Source organism: Heptranchias perlo, chromosome 27 (genome assembly GCF_035084215.1).
Source record: "Heptranchias perlo isolate sHepPer1 chromosome 27, sHepPer1.hap1, whole genome shotgun sequence".
Lineage (NCBI taxonomy): Eukaryota > Metazoa > Chordata > Chondrichthyes > Hexanchiformes > Hexanchidae > Heptranchias > Heptranchias perlo.
The window spans coordinates 37154684-37171512 of record NC_090351.1 but is presented as its reverse complement, the minus strand read 5'-3'; the positions used below and the strand labels follow the sequence as shown (position 1 = coordinate 37171512).

At 44.7% G+C, this 16829-nt stretch overlaps 1 protein-coding gene across 2 annotated transcripts in view; it reads left to right on the top strand.

Annotated features, from left to right (window-relative positions):
* The window catches only part of LOC137344597 (ETS domain-containing protein Elk-4-like), a 42724-nt gene extending 27450 nt beyond the window's left edge, over window positions 1-15274 (top strand). For both annotated transcript variants that reach the window (XM_068007673.1, XM_068007674.1), the window contains one exon: window positions 1698-15274. In XM_068007673.1, the coding sequence (XP_067863774.1) occupies window positions 1698-1796 (99 nt within the window). In that variant the 3' untranslated portion in view covers window positions 1797-15274. The remainder of the gene's footprint in view (window positions 1-1697) is intronic.
* Window positions 15275-16829: the final 1555 nt, after the last annotated feature.

The following is a 16829-nucleotide window of genomic DNA, read 5'->3' as shown; positions in this document are numbered from 1 at the left end:
GGCTGATCTGCAATTGCAATGCTGCAAATGTCTCGGGTGTCCTGGGCTAAGGAGGGGGAGGGGGAGGGGGAGGGGGAGAATCAGCCAAGGTTCCTGATCCCTGACGGAAAATAGACTTGTGTTGACTTAAGCTGAGAACAGGAATGTCGTCGGCTTCTAGATCCCTTTTTGGTTGAACAGACCTTCCATCGCTCACTGACTGGAATCACACCTGAAACGGGTGAGGTACTGGAGAGCAGCCAGCGCCTGTGGGACTGTGGACCAGTGAGAGTCAGTACCGAGACACAGCGGGGGGTGGGGGAGTTGTGGGGAATGGGGGGACAGTCATGCGTGAGAGGCGATGCAGGGAAGAGGCCTGAGGCTGATCCCTAGTGTCGAAGGGCTGAACTGTAAGGAAAGACTTGAGAGACTTGGGGGTAGAAATTTGTCTTGGGATGGTACGGCATGGGCCGCTTGTTATATGTCCCGTCCGATGCTCAGCCCCACTGATTTCAATGAGACTGAATACTGGGTGGGTGAGATAACGGACAGCCCATGACATACCCTCCATTTTGCACCACCGCACAAAACAAACTTCTACCCCTTGGGCTTTTGACTTTGGAAAGGAGGCGTCTTATGCAAAGAAAGGAAAAACTTGCATTTATATAGCGCCTTTCATGACCTCAGGACGTCCCAAAGCGCTTTACAGCCAATTAAGTACTTTTTTTTTGAAGTGCAGTCACTGTTGTAATGTAGGAAACACGGTAGCCAGTTCGCGCTCAGCAAGATCCCACAAACAGCAATGACCCGACAATCTGTTCTTTTGGTGATGTTGATTCATGGATAAATATTGGCCAGGAGACTGGGGAGAACTCCCCTGCTCTTCTTCAAAATAGTGCCATGGGATCTTTTACATCCACCTGAGAGGGCAGACGGGGCCTTATTTTATCGCCTCACCCAGCATATCAGATTAAAAAGAAAAAAGAAAATCTACGCAGAAAATTACACAGGAAATGTGTTGGCACAGCATGAAAATGTGTTGGCTTTAGTATGAATTTTTCCCTCCTAAATATATTGGTAGCAAAGCAGCGAAGATCCTGGCCGGCCTCCCATCTTACACCCTCTGTAAACTTGAGCTCATCCTAAACTCTGCTGCCTGTATCCTAACTCTCACCAAGTCCCGTTCACCCATCACCCCCTGTGCGCGCTGACCTACTTTGGATCCCAGTATGGCAACACCTCGAATTTAAAATTCTCATCCTTGTTTTGAAATCCCTCCATGGCCTCGCCCCTCCCTATCTCTGTAACCTCCTACAGCCCTCCGAGATCTCTGCGCTTCTCCGATTCTGGACTCTTGCGCATCCCCGATTTTAATCGCTCCACCATTGGCGGCCGTGCCTTCAGCTGCCTAGGCCCTAAGCTCTGGAATTACCTCACTAAACCTCTCCGCCTCTCTATACCCCCCTCTCCTCCTTTTAAGGCGCTCCTTAAAACCTACCTCTTTGACCAAGCTTTTGGTCACCTGTCCTAATATCTCCTGAAGTGGCTCGGTGTCAAATTTTGTCTGATAATCGCTCGTGTGAAGCGCCTTGGGATATTTTACTACGTTAAAGGCGCTATATAAATGCAAGTTGTTGCTGAAGATGGGAAGCTAAACAAAAAAACGGAACGGCAAAATACCTATCATTTTAAAAAAAAATTGTTTTCTTTTCTCTTAGTTTCCGAATATAGTCAACAGCCACATGCAGATCCCATTGTCAAGCCTGGATGGCTCAGCGACTCCAGCCTCCTTGTCACCGGACCTTCAGAAGGTCTAATGAGGAAGCTCTCAAGTCAACAAGACACAGCTGAGCGGCCTGGCCACAAAGGGAGCCCCTACCCAAGAGATAAAGAAGACCCATGGTGATGATAACCAATACAGTTGGAAACATTTGGTGTCCCTGGGCCTGGAGATCTCCTCCTTGGCAGCAGGTCGGAGGTGTCTGCCCAGAACAACATGGTATGCTGACGTAACTGTAGCAACGATAGAATAAATGTTTTTCTTTTTTTTTTAATCGAGCAACCGTGACACAATTTGCTGCTGTATCAATGCAAGCGATAAGAGATGGACAACTTTTTGCATATCTCGAGATTTCTATGACACTATCTTGAACAGGTTCTTTATGTTTTGTTCTGGGGGCTCGTTCACCTGTACAGACCTTATGTATAGGCATTGAAGAAATGATCTCCAAGGACACAGTTGACCTTTTTGAGATCTGCGTTGCTGCCTTCATCTTTCATACACTCACTGTTTAATGGGTTTTAGGGGTGAAGATATGGATAACTGGAAGGGCACGAGCAGCTCACATCACACCCATTCTCCATCGATCCTGTCAGATTATAAGTTATCAGTAGGATGTGAACAACAATATTCGAAGTGCCCTCTCATCAAATTGACGATTGCCGAGGCTCATCCAGTCTCAGGTACACAACTGACTTCAGATGACAGAGGGTGGGGCCCATACATATCATTGCTGCAGCTTGCTCCTCCTCTTCCTCTCTACAGACCTCTTGTCTCTTGATCATTATTTGCATCCCATGCCTTTAAGAGTTATACCTGACAAAGCAGTGCCTGTCCAGAGCCTGCATGGTGGAAGCGATGGACTTATACTACCAGACTCCGAGCTCCTTTCACTCATCGCCTCAGGGTGTGCTGCGTGTGTGCCTGTGCGGTAATTCCTCAGTGACCCTTCAGAGCAGAGGAACAAAGATGCTGTGCCAGGGCTGGCGAATTCCATTTGTCAGCTAACCGATGGCAGGTTAAGTAGTAGCTTTGGTTGAGTTGAAAAGCAAAACCCCTCACCAACTATCTAGTGATATCCATTAACTCTCCAATTCTAGCTATCCTGTTATCTCCCACCCTTCAGTGTGTCTTTCCCTCCATCTCCTACCCTTCAGTCTGTCTTTCCCTCCATCTCCCACCCTTCAGTCTGTCTTTCCCTCCATCTCCCACCCTTCAGTCTGTCTTTCCCTCCATCTCCCACCCTTCAATTTGTCTATCCCTCCATCTCCCACCTTCAATCTGTTTATCCCTCCATCTCCAATCCCCTTCATTATGCCTGTCCCTCCAATTCCAATCCTATTGTGTATCCGTCTCCATCTCTGATTCATCAGCTCACCCCTCCTTCCATATGGGGATCTTTCAGTGTATTTAACCCTCCATCTCGAATCAGTAAATGTTTTCATTCTTCCATCTCTGGTCCTTCATTGTTTCTCCAGTTTCCTGCTCCGCCATATCCATGATGTTTTTTGACAGGAGATGAGTTAATTTTGCGCAAGTGAGCATTGAGAAAGTTTGAAGTCATTTCCTGCACCAAGAAGATTGGCCAACGAGCAAGCAATCTTTGAAATCCAGCATCCGTTTCTGTTGCTCATATTTGACACTAGGTGGTGAAATCTCCTCTTGTGCATCTGCATTTTTCTAATATGGTGTGGGACGATTTATTAACCGGCACTAAACTGATGTTTGTATGGGTTTTGTGCACACAATACAGCTCCTTCCTGGTAGATGATAAAAGAAAACTCTCTCCACACTGGGGTGGTGGTAATGTCACACTAGCTTTCTTCCTGCTAGGGTGGACCTTCATTGGGTCATGACTGCATTTGGAATCATGGTTGGTGCTTTAAAAGATAGAAAAGAGGGAAACGTTTATTTTTTTTTGTCCGTTTATTAATGGTACATTATCAGTTCTTAATGATTTAGGTACTGAGTGTTGGTTTTCTGAATCCTAGCCTCATTACAATCCAAGGGATTCTACACTCTGACAAATAATGAACACTTTTAGTGGACAACATCCTAGCTTCTCACCAGCCCTATTCACTGCCTCAACTCTTAAGTGGTTCCACTCATCTGACTAGGCCTTGTTCCCATCATTCCAAATCTTTAAACAATCCTTGGAGAGTGTTGCGTAACCTTGTTTATAGGGGATATTGTTGCCGTCCTTTGGAATGGGATGTTTAAACCAAGGTCCTGTCTGCTTGTTTGGGTTCAAGTGGATGTAAAGGACCCTGTTTTTGTACGGTATGAAGAAGAACAGGGAGTTGTCCCCGGTGTCCTGGCCAACGTTCCTCCCTCAAGGAAATGCAGCTAAAAAAAAACCAGATTAACTGGCCGTTCGCCCCATTGCCGTTTGTGGGATGTTACTGTTGCAGAACGGTTGCCTCGTCTGCCTACATAACTACCATGGCTGCACTTCTCAAAGGAATTAATCGTGTAAAAGCACTTTTGAGATGTTTCAGCCCTATATAAAAGCAAGTATCATCAATATTGAAGTCGTTGCCCAGTCCCAAGTCTCAATCAATCAAAAAGGTTCTGAAATCAAGGTCGGGCCATATGCAGTTGGGACATGGTGATATCAGCACAATGGCGGTGGCATCAACTGGTAATCATTTCTAACCAAACAATTGCCAAAAAGGAAAAGCACCTTCTGACTGGAATGAAATGGGTGCTAAAGTTGTGATCCGATCTTTCCATTGGAATTATCCTTGCACGGGTTTATCACTCGCTAATGGACTAATGGCAAGGAGCTGCACTGAGTAAGGCCACCTGGGCACCCCGAGATGGCCAAGCATAAATCAGCGCTAAGTGAATCAAGAGTGAATCGAGCTGGTTGGAGTACAAACGCCCAGGAGTTGAACCAACTGGAAACTTGAAGCTTTTCCTCAACTTCCAACGAGTCCCTGTGAGTTGGGCTGACCAGGACAAGAGCCCCTACTTTTTAAAAGAACGATTCAGAGTGCTTTTAAACTGGCCCCTGTGCTGACTGTGTGCCGCTGTTTGGTAGTCGCAGCGAATGCATCTTTTGGTTCGTGGAAGTGTTTTCTGCTTCTATAAAAATCAGCAGATCGAGAAACTCATGTCGCAATCCCGTGGACAAGGGATTCAGGTCTTTCCTGATGTTCCAACACAGCAGAAGCAGAGAGAACGACAGCGAGAGCTGTGAAATTGAAGGCTATCCTGTAGGGTTGCTATCTGTGCTAGTTCCGTAAACTGCACCAGGAGGTAACCGTGGTGAGCAGGATGATTATGGCTCATTTGCTTTGCTTTGGTGAAAATTCATCGGAATCCTTAAAAACGAACACCTCCACGTCAGAACTCTCTGAAGTAAAAGGGCAGGGGGGCACGGGTGGCTTTGGGGAAATAGGGTTTGTTTTTAAAAAATTTGGTGTCTGGTTTACTTTTGAGAAATTTCTTTAACAAGAAAATCTCGCTCAAAATCAAGACTTAAAACTGGGCTGGTGGCAACCGATGAGGAGAGAAAGAAAATGCTGGTGAATTCACTGCCTGTAACTGAGGGCACCGTCTATAACCGAGAGCTTTGTGGGGAGGGGCGGGGTGCCCGGTGAAATCGACTGTGAAACTGATTACCGTTACCGTGGCGCTGTGAAATCGGCCTTTAATGGAATTCCTGCTCACTGCGACTGCCATCAAGGTAGGGGTTGCCAACCCTCCAGGATTGTCCTGGAGACTACACGGATTAAAGATTAATCCCCCTGCACGCTGCTGTGAGCAACACCCGGGAGAAAAATCATAGGGGCATTAAAAAAGATGGTGTCCTTTTTTTTCCCATTTTCTTTTGAACACTTTCATTTATTCGCCTATTGGAAATGGTAAAATAAAAGGGCAGTTTGACCGGGCAGGGCGGTTGGAGGCGGGAGGTCACGTAATATAACCTCCAGGAATACGTCCAACCAGAGTTGGCAACCCTACATCCAGGAAGGGTTCATCTTAATCAATAAAAGGACTGCAAGTACTGATGCCATCCCTCCTCTAACTCCGTGCATTGGCAAGAGTGGCATCAGAGTATCTCCCATCTTCTCGGCCCGAGGTGGGTGACCTTCAATAGCCTTAAACCGGGAAGGAAAGTACTTTGGATTTTTTTTCTTTTGAGAGAACTGAAGATGAACTGAAAAGGCTGTGGAACACTGGGACATCTGCACTGACTTTCTTATTTGAGCTTATCTATAGCACTTGGGTTTCAAAAGGGAAAAGTCTTAAAAAAAAAGTTCATGTTTAATGATTATTTTTTAATAAGAGCCATGAATTATCACGTCTACGTTACTGAACAGTTAATTGATCAAACAGGGCTTATTCGTTATGGATTAACCACCGTTTACCGAGAACCTATCTGTGGGTTTTAAGTGATCAGAGCATGCTGGCACTACAGTTATTGATCCTTTATACCTTGGGGTTGACTGGTGATTAGTGGAATCATGTATATAGGTGCTGTTTAACTACATAGTCAATGTAAAGTTGTAATGTGTTTGATTTTACATTACATTAACATCCCTGCCAGGCAGAGATATTATGGGGTTGAAATTATACTATGTGATATTAGCATTGGATACACAATTCATTCACATCAAATTCCTTGGTGCTTACGAAAGGCATTAGCCCATTTCTTTTAGCACATTAATTTGTTAGAATCATAGAATTATGCAGCACAGAAGCAGGCCATTCGGTCCATCGTGCCTGTCACAGCTCTTTGAAAGAGCTATCCAATTAGTCCCACTCCCCTGCTCTTTCCCCATAGCCCTGTATTTTTTTTTTCGTTTTCAAGTATTTATCTGATTCCCTTTTGAAAGTTACTATTGAATCTGCTTCCACCGCCCTTTCAGGCAGCACATTCCAGATCATAACAACTCGCTGTGTTTAAAAAAAAAATTCTCCTCATCTTCCCTCTGGTTCTTTTGCCAATCATCTTAAATCTGTGTCCCCTGGTTACCGACCCTCCTGCCAGTGGAAACAGTTTCTCCTTATTTATTCTATCAAATTCCCTCATAATTTTGAACACCTCCATTAAATCTCCCCTTAACCTTCTCTGCTCCAAGAAGAACAATCCCAGCTTCACCAATCTCTCCACATAACTGAAGCCTCTGAGTTTTTGTTTGTTACTAATATCACAGAGTTCAGCCCCTTTTGGTTTCATGTTTTGTGGACTAACTTTTCAGGTCATGTTTGAGGCTGGGAGAAAATTCAGTGCAACAGAGTTAATGGAACTACACTTAACAGAGATCTGGGTTGTGTAGTTAACTACTCTTATTTGAGGTCTGGTTGGTGTAGTTAGTTTGAAAGCTATCCTTTCACCTCCAGGCCCAAGGTCGGAATCCAACCTAGACTGATGCAATGATAGTTAACTCTCTCTGATGTCTGCCTGAACTAAAATGGATTTGGGACAGTAAAAAAACCATTTCCTATTTGCACAAATTGGAAGTCACATACATACATAATCTCGAGGACTTCTGGTGTAAGGTTAAAAAAAAAATGTCACACTGATTTGGCAAAGGTGCTCTGGTGGGTTGGGTCACATTGTTAGGGTGAAGCGAAAGGAGCTTTGCTCTGCAGCTAACCTGCATTGTACCTGACCTGGGACCTGATATGATTGATGCCGACACAAGTTTGAAAGGGAAAATATTCCGTACCCAGCCTTGATGTACCTCATTGTTAGAGAACACTCAACAATAACAACAAACAAATGGTTGTGTACAGTGTAAATTGGTGTAATCTGCCAAGAAAGCATGTGGGGTCATGTGACAGATTAGAAAGAAAACATAAAATTAACGCCCCGTTGTTGACCTATGACCTTCCATTGGATAATAGAGTCAAAAATAATGACGCTTTTTTGTTTTAAAAAAAAACTGTGCCCTCTTATTTTTCTGTAAGACATCAAAAATATGAATATGATAATGCATAAATGCCCTGTCCTAGATTTAAATTGACCATGCATTGACTGCAAAGATTTGACTTTAAAGAAATTCTAGTTCCTAACAAGTCCAAGTCCATAGGGCACAATATTTCCTGGCACTAAATTAGTTATCTGACCCGAGAGTTAAGGACAATGGCTGGTGGAAGGCCCCGTCTGCCCTCTCAGGTGGACGTAAAAGATCCCATGGCACTATTTCGAAGAAGAGCAGGGGGGAGTTCTCCCCGGTGTCCTGGCCAATATTTAGCCCTCAACCAACATCACTTTTTTAAAAAAAAAACAGACAATCTGGTCATGATCTCATTGGTGTTTGTGGGATCTTGCTGTGAGCATATTGGCTGCGGCATTTCCTACATTACGACAGTGACTGCACTTCCAAAGGACGTCATTGGCTGTAAAGCTCTTTGGGACGTCCTGAGGTTGTGAAAGCCGCTATATAAATGCAAGTTCTTTCCTTCTTCAAGTAGTAAAAATGCGATAGAGGGCGGTGTTCTGAAGTTGGGGCGGAGTCGAGGGAGCTTTACTCGGTGACTGTGCTGGGCCGAAACTGGGAGTGGGCTTAAAATGGGAAAATGTTCCATTTCTGGAACTAACCACCCTCAGCTTGATGGGCAGAAAATACTACTCCTTCTCCCCCCCCCCCACCTTCCCCAACCCCCCCAGCAAGATAACAAAATGGTTAAAACTGAGGTAAAAGTAACTGCTCCTCCATTGTTCACATTGGGCTACATTTCAACCCCTATGTTTATGCTCTTCAAATGAGTTGTATAAGGTATTTGAAGCCGTGGTTATATTATTTTTGCATATCCTGATAATGTAAGTGCATTCTTTTTTTCTTGCTTTTGAATTGTTATTTTCTTACTCGCTTGGGAGAACTGACTGTAACACGTCAATGCAAATTCAGGACAGAATAATGCAAAATGCTTTTTTTTTTGAAAGAGGAAACGCCCACAAGATAGGAGGTTCTAAAGCAAAAAGTCCAATGGATTGTATTCAAATTCCGTTCCGTTTACTACACGGTTGTGGTTGAGCTTATTTTGAGGTTTCTGGTTGTTGCCGGGTTTCTAGAATCCTGGTGTGTTCTCACCTGATTGTACTCAGAATGGTGAAAGATGCACGAACCCCTTTTGTTACGTTGGGACCACTGAGCTGTCGAGGTGGGATGTCGGAGGATTCTGCCTCCCACTTCCCCTGAAAGTCAGGATGGTCCGGACATTAGTCACAGGCGGACCCCTTTTGAAGAATTGTACCCCAGAGGGTTGTGGACGCTGAGTCATTGAATATGTTCAGGGCTGAGATAGGCAGATTTTTGGACTCTAGGGGAATCAAGGGATATGGGGATTGGGCGGGAAAGTGGAGTTGAGGTCAAAGATCAGCCATGATCTAATTGAATGGCGGAGCAGGCTCGAGGGGCCATATGGCCTACTCCTGCTCCTATTTCTCATGTTTCAGGCAGCCCATTTCAACCGTTATTTAAATATTACTCGCCAGTAATGTTAAGTGACCCGCAAAGCCCTGTCCTTATACTTAATTCTGTGGTTTGTTATTTACATCATTTTCATCATACGGGTGTCAGCTGTGGCAGCACTCGTGCTTCTGAGTCAGAAGGTCGTGGGTTCAAGCCCCAGTCCAGAGACTGGAGCACGTAATCCAGGCTGACACTCCCAGTGCAGTACTGAGGGAGAGCTGCACTGTCGGAGGTGCCGTCTTTCGAATGAAGCGTTAAATGCAAGCCCCATCTGCCCTCTCAGGTGGATGTAACAGATACCATGGCGCTATTTTAGAGAAGAGCAGGGGAGTTCTCCCCAGTGACCTGGCCAATATTTGTCCGTCAACCATCATCACTAAAAAACAGATTATCTGGTCGTTAGCACATTGCTGTTTGTGGGATCTTGCTGTGCGCAAATTGGCTGCTGCGTTTCCTACATTACAACAGTGACTACACTTCAAAAGTACTTCATTGGCTGTAAAGTGCTTTGGGACATCCTGAGGTTGTGAAAGGTGCTATGTAAATGCAAGTTCTGTTTTTCTTCACATCTGCAGCAAGTACCGCTGTTTGCTAGAAAATAAAAAGAATTTTAGGACCAGCAGGAGTCCATTAGGCTCAAATAAGCCCATCACTTTTTGATAAATCTTAAATCCAGTTACCCACCTTCCCTCCATCTGCCCCAAGGCCTTGCTCTCTTAGGGATGCCAACCCACCTGGATTTTCCTGCAGTCTCCAGGAATTGAAGATTAATCTCCTGCTGCGAGCAAAACCTGGGAGAAAAATCATAGGGGCATAAAACAAAAATCGGAGATGGGGAGAAAAAGACTGTTTGACTGACAGCCAATAACCATCTAATCGGATAACAAAGAGTCTGTTCGTTTACCAATGGGCATGGGAAGGCGGGATACAGTGAGGATTGACATGTCATCCAACCTGTCCTAATATCTCCTTATGTGGCTCAGTGTCAGATTTTGTCTTGATTACGCTCCTTGGGACATTTTACTATGTTAAAGGGGATATATAAATGCAGGTGGTGGTGGTGGTTGTTGTTGTTAGGTAGGAGTTCCAGGATTTAGACCCAACGATGATGGACTAATGGCGATATGTGTCCAAGTTGGGATGGTGTGTGACTTGGAGGGGAACTTGGGGGTGATGGTGTTCCCATGCACCTGCTGCCCTTGACCTTCTCGGTGGTGGAGGTCGTGGGTTTGGGAGGTGTTGATGTATTGCAATCACTCCCCACACCTTCCGAGGTGTGGGAACCAATTGCAAGACACCGGCGTGTGGGAACCAATTGCAAGACCAATAATAGGTCTGAAGCAAATGATTGAGGTGAAGCAGAGCAAACAGCAGCACCCAACTACAAATGTTATGTACACGGAATAACTTCCAAGGTCACTTTAAAGAACTCGGCAGGAAGTTAAACTAGGCAGGAAACTTTGGAGCCTAGACAGTAAGCACAGCTAGGGCTACTTTGTAACGATAACCTTAAGTGCTCCCTTAAAGTGGCCTGAAATATTCTGGGCCGAGAATCACTGGCTGTGGTGTTCCCAACCTTTGTCTTTACGGATGAGACATTAAACCGAGGCCTCGTCTGCATGGTCAGGCGGACATAAAAGATGCATTTCGAAAAAGAGCTGCAGGAGTTTTCCCTGGTGACCTGGCCGATGTTTATCCCTCAACCAACAACACCAAAAAAATAGAGTAGCTGGTCTATTTTGCTGTTTGCGGGATCTTGCTGTGCGCAAATCGGCCGCCGCGTTTTTCTCCAGGACAGCAGTGACAACACATCAAAAAGTAATGAATTGGCCGTGAAGCGCTTTGGGATTGTCCTGAGGATGTGAAAGGTGTTATATAAATGCAAGATCTTTCTTTCTTAAATCATAGGCCTGGCTGTGAATTTCAGGCCTTAGCTTCAGATTTGAAAATCTGTCTGCGTTTCTGTAAATACAGAAGATGGTTTCTGTTCTGATCTAAACACAGCAAATTTGGGGGGATGGGATCTAGATCTAAACTTGAATTTGCTTGTTCCTCGTGCTCTATCCCAACTCTTAATTCATTCACTCCCAGTCACTGGAGCTCCATCCTTCCTTGCGCTTCCAAGCTCTTCCTATAACCCAGCAAGCGATGAAAATCCCAAGCTTGGCGTCGCCCGGCCACTGCTTCTGAATAAACCAGGTCTTTTTCTCCCACTGTTTTCAACCTCGATGGTCTCCTGCTCTGTGTGGGCCTCGGAAAACCGAGGACGTGGATTCTGAGCTGATTCCCCAGTCAGCCTGCCCCCCCCTCCCACCCTAACCCCGCTCTACCCCTGACTGAGTCTATGGGTACGGTGGTGCAGTGGTTATATTACTGGACTGATGATTCTAGAGGCCTGGGCTGATAATACAGCCAGAACATGAGTTCAAATCCCACTGAGGGGTTTGAGAATTTGAATTTAGTTAAGAAATGTGGAAATGAAAAAGCTGGTATCAGTAAAAAGTGACTGTGAATTTGTCAGATTGTCATTAAAAACCCAACCGGTTCACTAATGTCCTTTTCGGGACTCCAACGTGGTTGATGCTTAACTGCCCCTCTGGAGTGGACTAGCAAACCACTCAGTTGTATCAGGGATGGGCAATAAATGCTCCGCTCACATCCTGAGAATGAAAATCAGAAAAAAAGGATCAGCGGTAGGAGACGTCAGTGCAGTTGCTATTCTGGTGGCATTGAGCTGGAGTCTGGTGAAAATGCCACAGCTGACGCACGCTGTCAAATAAAAATAGTTTCAGTGTGGGAGGAATGCGAAGGCAACAAGGCATTGCTGTCTCTTAACTCCACTCTTGTATTAGATGAAGTGTTATCCTGCAAAGAAGATTAGTCACAGAGTAGAATGTTTAAAGGATGCTTCAGAGAAACCTGAGTGTTATTTTGTGCATTTATTTATTCTCTCTATCTCTCTCTCTCTCTCTCTCTCTTCTTCCCCCAGCTCGGTTATTTTTAAAGTTATTTCTTTTCAGCCTTTCAGCTTTGTGAGTGTTATCACATTGGCTTTGGGAGGCTCACTGTCTCCAATCACTGGTGTGGAAAGGGACTTGGAATTCCCTTCCTAAAGCTCGCGAAACCCCTCTCCTTTTAAGATGCTGCTTAAAACCTACCTCTTTGAGCAAGCTTTTGGTCACCTGTCCCAATATCTTCTTATGTGGCTAAGTATCAAATTTTGTTTGATAATCACTCCTGTGAAGCACCTTGGGATGTTTTACTATGTTAAAAGCCTAAGGCGACCTGTAGCCAGCAAACTTTCTCAATAGTTTATAGAAAAAGCTTGCATTTATATGGCACCTCTCACGATCTCAGGGAGTCCCAAAGTGCTTTACAGCCAACTACGTACTTTTGAAGTGTTGTAATGAAGGAAATGCAGCAGTCAATTTGGGCACAGCAAGATCCCACAAACAGCAATGAGATAACGACCAGAGAATCTGTTTTTAGTGATGTTGGTTGAGGGATAAATATTGGCCAGGTCATCAGAGAGAGCTCCATTGCTCTTCAAATAGTGCCATAAGATCCTTTACGTACACCTGGGATAGCAGACAGGGCCTTGGTTTAACAGCTCATCTGAAAGATAGCACCTCCAACAGTGCAGCACTCCCTCACTACTGCACCGGAGTGTGTTAGCTTGAGATTATGTGCTCAAGTCTCTGGGGTGGGACTTGAAGTCATGACCTTCTGACTCAGAGGTGAGAGTGCTACCAACTGAGCCAAGGTTGACATAATGCTCCAAATCCAGGCGCCCTGTGAGAGTCTACATCCATGGGGTTGTTACTGGGTCAAAATGACAGCTTTTGTGTTGTGTATTGACATAAATAGGGGCCATTTAGCATGTTTAAAATCAGGATCGATTTGAAAAACTAGAGACAGGATGATGAAAGGCACCCTATGTACCTGGGGTTATCATCTTCCTCAAGGGAGAGAACTCCCCTTGTACATTCCTGCTCACACCTCCTGCCTCACTTGTATTGCAGAGTTGTGTTCAGTGTTGCCCCGTTTACCCTGCAGAGTGCATTGGGAGCCCCGACTGCAAAGTTGGGACAAGTGTCCGCTGCACGGTTGTTTGAAAAGTCCCGTCTGCAACTTTAGGATTCCGGCTTCAGGCCTTCCTTGGCTGATAGGCCAGCGATTGCCACAGCTGGGACTGTGGGAGAGCTTCACCACCTTGGCCAGAGTGAAATGGCATCCCTTCCATCCTGGCATCAACCATTCACTTCTACCAACGCCTAGCAGGGTATGGGGGTCAGCTCATAGGAGCCCCGAAGTACGCTTACCCCCTGGTCCGTGTTGCCCTTGATGGCACTGCCTCCAAGGGCAGTGCGGCAATGTGAACAGGAGGTTACAAGCCGGGCTGTGCATTGTGAATACAAACCGAGGAGAGACCTCTTCATCTCCCACTCTTAAGGATCACTGAAGTCCGTTGACACTTAAACCTCAGAGACCCAGCCAGAGTACCAGGGCCAGAAATCAAAAAAACACCTCAAATATTTTTTATTTCTTCGAATTTATTATCAAAAGAATAAAGATGGGTTGCTTCTGTTCGGTAATTTTCAACAGTATTCTGGAATTTTCTGCAGGGTCATTGCAAAAAGTATCATTTGAGAAAAAAATGTTATATCAGATTTATTTTTCCAAATCTTTTGGTTTCTGATCTCAACATCAATTGATTGAGGATCGAAAGCAGCTGCCAACTGATTGTTGTAATTCTTAATATTTGTACTTTCTGGTGGAAAGGCAAAAGAAAATTAATTTCAGCTCAAGTCCAAAAATATATAACTAGGATCAAACTTTTCTCGCCCTGTGATGGAGCCTGTGGTGGAGGTTTGTTGGAAAACTACGGATATGTAGCCCTTTGATTCGATAGATGGAAAATCATGGCCACTCTGCCCGCCGTTTTCTGATAAGCCACCTGCTACAGGTGAGACCCTGCAGGTGACATGGGGTCTCAGACAATTTTGCCCCAGAACAGCGATAATGAGGCGGGCGAAGAGGGTTGAGAATTGAGATCGTAAAGTGGCCGGTATAACATATATTAGCCTAAAACTGCAGCTCCCTCCATGCATCAGAGGTAACTACATTGCTTAAGGCATTACTGAGCCATTTAGACCAGGAAGAACCCATGTGTGATCCTTGGTGTGTGCTGAGTTAGCTGTTCTCAGCTCAAGAATAGTCGGGGTACTACAATTGGCATTGGTATGGTGTGTGTTTGATCGACTCATAGAATGAAACAGAACAGAAGGAGGCCATTCAGTCCATCGTGCCTGTGCCAGCTTTTCAAAAGAGCTATCCAATTAGTCTGTGCACTTTCCCCATAGCCCTGCAAATTTTTCCCCTTCAAGTACGACCCTGCTTAGCATTTTGACTATAATGGAGGATATATTTGGCAGCCTCCTTCAATCTCCTGAATCCATATCCATTGGTGACATTTGAGTGTCTAGAAGAATCCTGATCTATTGATAAACCTGTCTCCATTGAATTAGATTCAATATCTTGTCTATAGTCAGTACACGGACCGATGTGGAATCTATGGAACCTGGAGATATTTTTCATTCTTCGCACCCCTGACTCCGCATCGATGGATTTTGACACCATATATTTTCAACATGAGGTATCATTGCCGTCAATCTTAGCAGGGTGAGCATCTCCACTCATGAGGCCCGACCAGGTCCCTCACTGACGAACTACCTGATCCAGCACCTTAGCTGGAACTTCCTGTTTCATTGCCAACTCTCACTTACGTGAAATGATTATTTTCCCCCCTTCTCATTCTGACGCAAGTACTTTTAAAAATCATGAAATGATCAAATCATTTCTTTATGGCAAATACATTGGATTTGTAGAAATTCTAAAAGTTCAACTAAATAAATATATATATATAAAAATATATATATATATATATATAAATATTTTCTGAAATAAAATTGAGCCCAACCAAAAGGGAAACTGACTATTTGGTTTGGCAAAATATGTATAGACAATCAAAGAAAGTGGCTATTTTTGTTGTATATTTGAATTAAAGTATATATATATATGTAAACTACAGGCTTGGAATGTTTTATTTCCATATGTATATGAAATTTAAGACATGAATTCTGGTTTTTGAAGCAACTTCCAGTATTAAATATTGGGGCGAATTCCCAATACATTGCTGGTGGCCTCCCATCTTTGTGTCATTTTATAAAAGGGGTTCAGCTCTCTGTCTCCCACTTCTCTCCTCAGGGCCCTATGTACCCAAGTGTTACAGGAGACACCCAACTCTCCTGTATAGAAACCGCCATCCGCCCCCAGGTTCAATCCCCAGTTTGCGCTGAGGTAGCTGATCCCAGCCTGATGGGGGTTGATAAATTTGGCTTAGGGTACCTGAGTTACGGAGAGGAATATCGACCTGCGTTCCCATTCTCGGTCACTATCCAGCGATCCATACTGAAAGTTCACCTGTGTGAATGTTAGGTGAGGTTAGGATTGGGTTTGGCTGTGATGTTGCTCCCACCCTCAACCCCAAGAGTTTTTAAAAACATTTCATTCTCGGCATGTGGGCGTCGCTGGCAATTTATTGCCCATCCCCCAGTTGCCCCTTGAGAAGGTGGTGATGAGCCACCTTCTTGAACCCATGCAGTCCGTGTGGTGAAGGCGCTCCCACATTGCTGTTAGGTAGGGAGTTCCAGGATTTTGACCCAGCGATGAGTTGATTAGTTTGCCGAAATTCAGTCCTCATAATCGTACTTAAAGAATAGCCATTGAAGTGAGGTACAGGAGCATGACTGCAATGATGGTTATCAAATGGATTTGGACAAAGATGTTGGTTGACAGGAGTCTGAGGTCCTGTCCAAGTGGTGTAAGCTGTGGCTCAGTGGGTAGCACTCTTGCCTTTGAGTCAGAAGGTTGTGGGTTCAAGTCCCACTCCAGAGACTTGAGCACAAATTCCAGGCTGACACTCTAGTGCAGTACTGAGGGAGTGCTGCACTATCAGAGTATACCATCTTTCAGGCCCTGTTTGTCCTGTCAGATAGATGTAAAAGATCCAGGAGCAGTATTTTGAAGAAGAGCAGGGGAGTTCTCCCTGGTGTTCTGGCCAATATCTATCCCTCAACCAACATCACTAAAAACAGATTCTCTGGTTGTTATCTCATTGCTGTTTGTGGGAGTTGCTGTGCACAAATTGGCTGCCATGTTTCCTACATTACAACAGTGACTACACTTCAAAAGTATTTCATTGGCTGTGAAGCGCTTCAGGAGGTTGTGAAAGGCGCTATAGAAATGCAAGTCCTTGCTTCTACATGCCCTTGCTGCTCACCCTATCCAGGGAGATAGTACTGCAGTCTCAATTACCAGTTAAAGGTATGGGTAGCAATTACTGGCTCAGTGTCAAGAAAATTTGATCACTAATTCAGGGTGTTGGTGCTGGGATTCTTACACAAGGACAAAATTACCCTATTTTTAGGAAACAAAAAAATTAACTAGTCTCCAGAATTTACCTATATTCAGCGCTCCTCCAATCCCCCTCTTCCCAGGACAAAGTCCAATTGGCCAGGTGGCTCATGTGGAGGAACACATTCGTGCAATCTTGATGGGCTGAACGCTACAGTACAGAA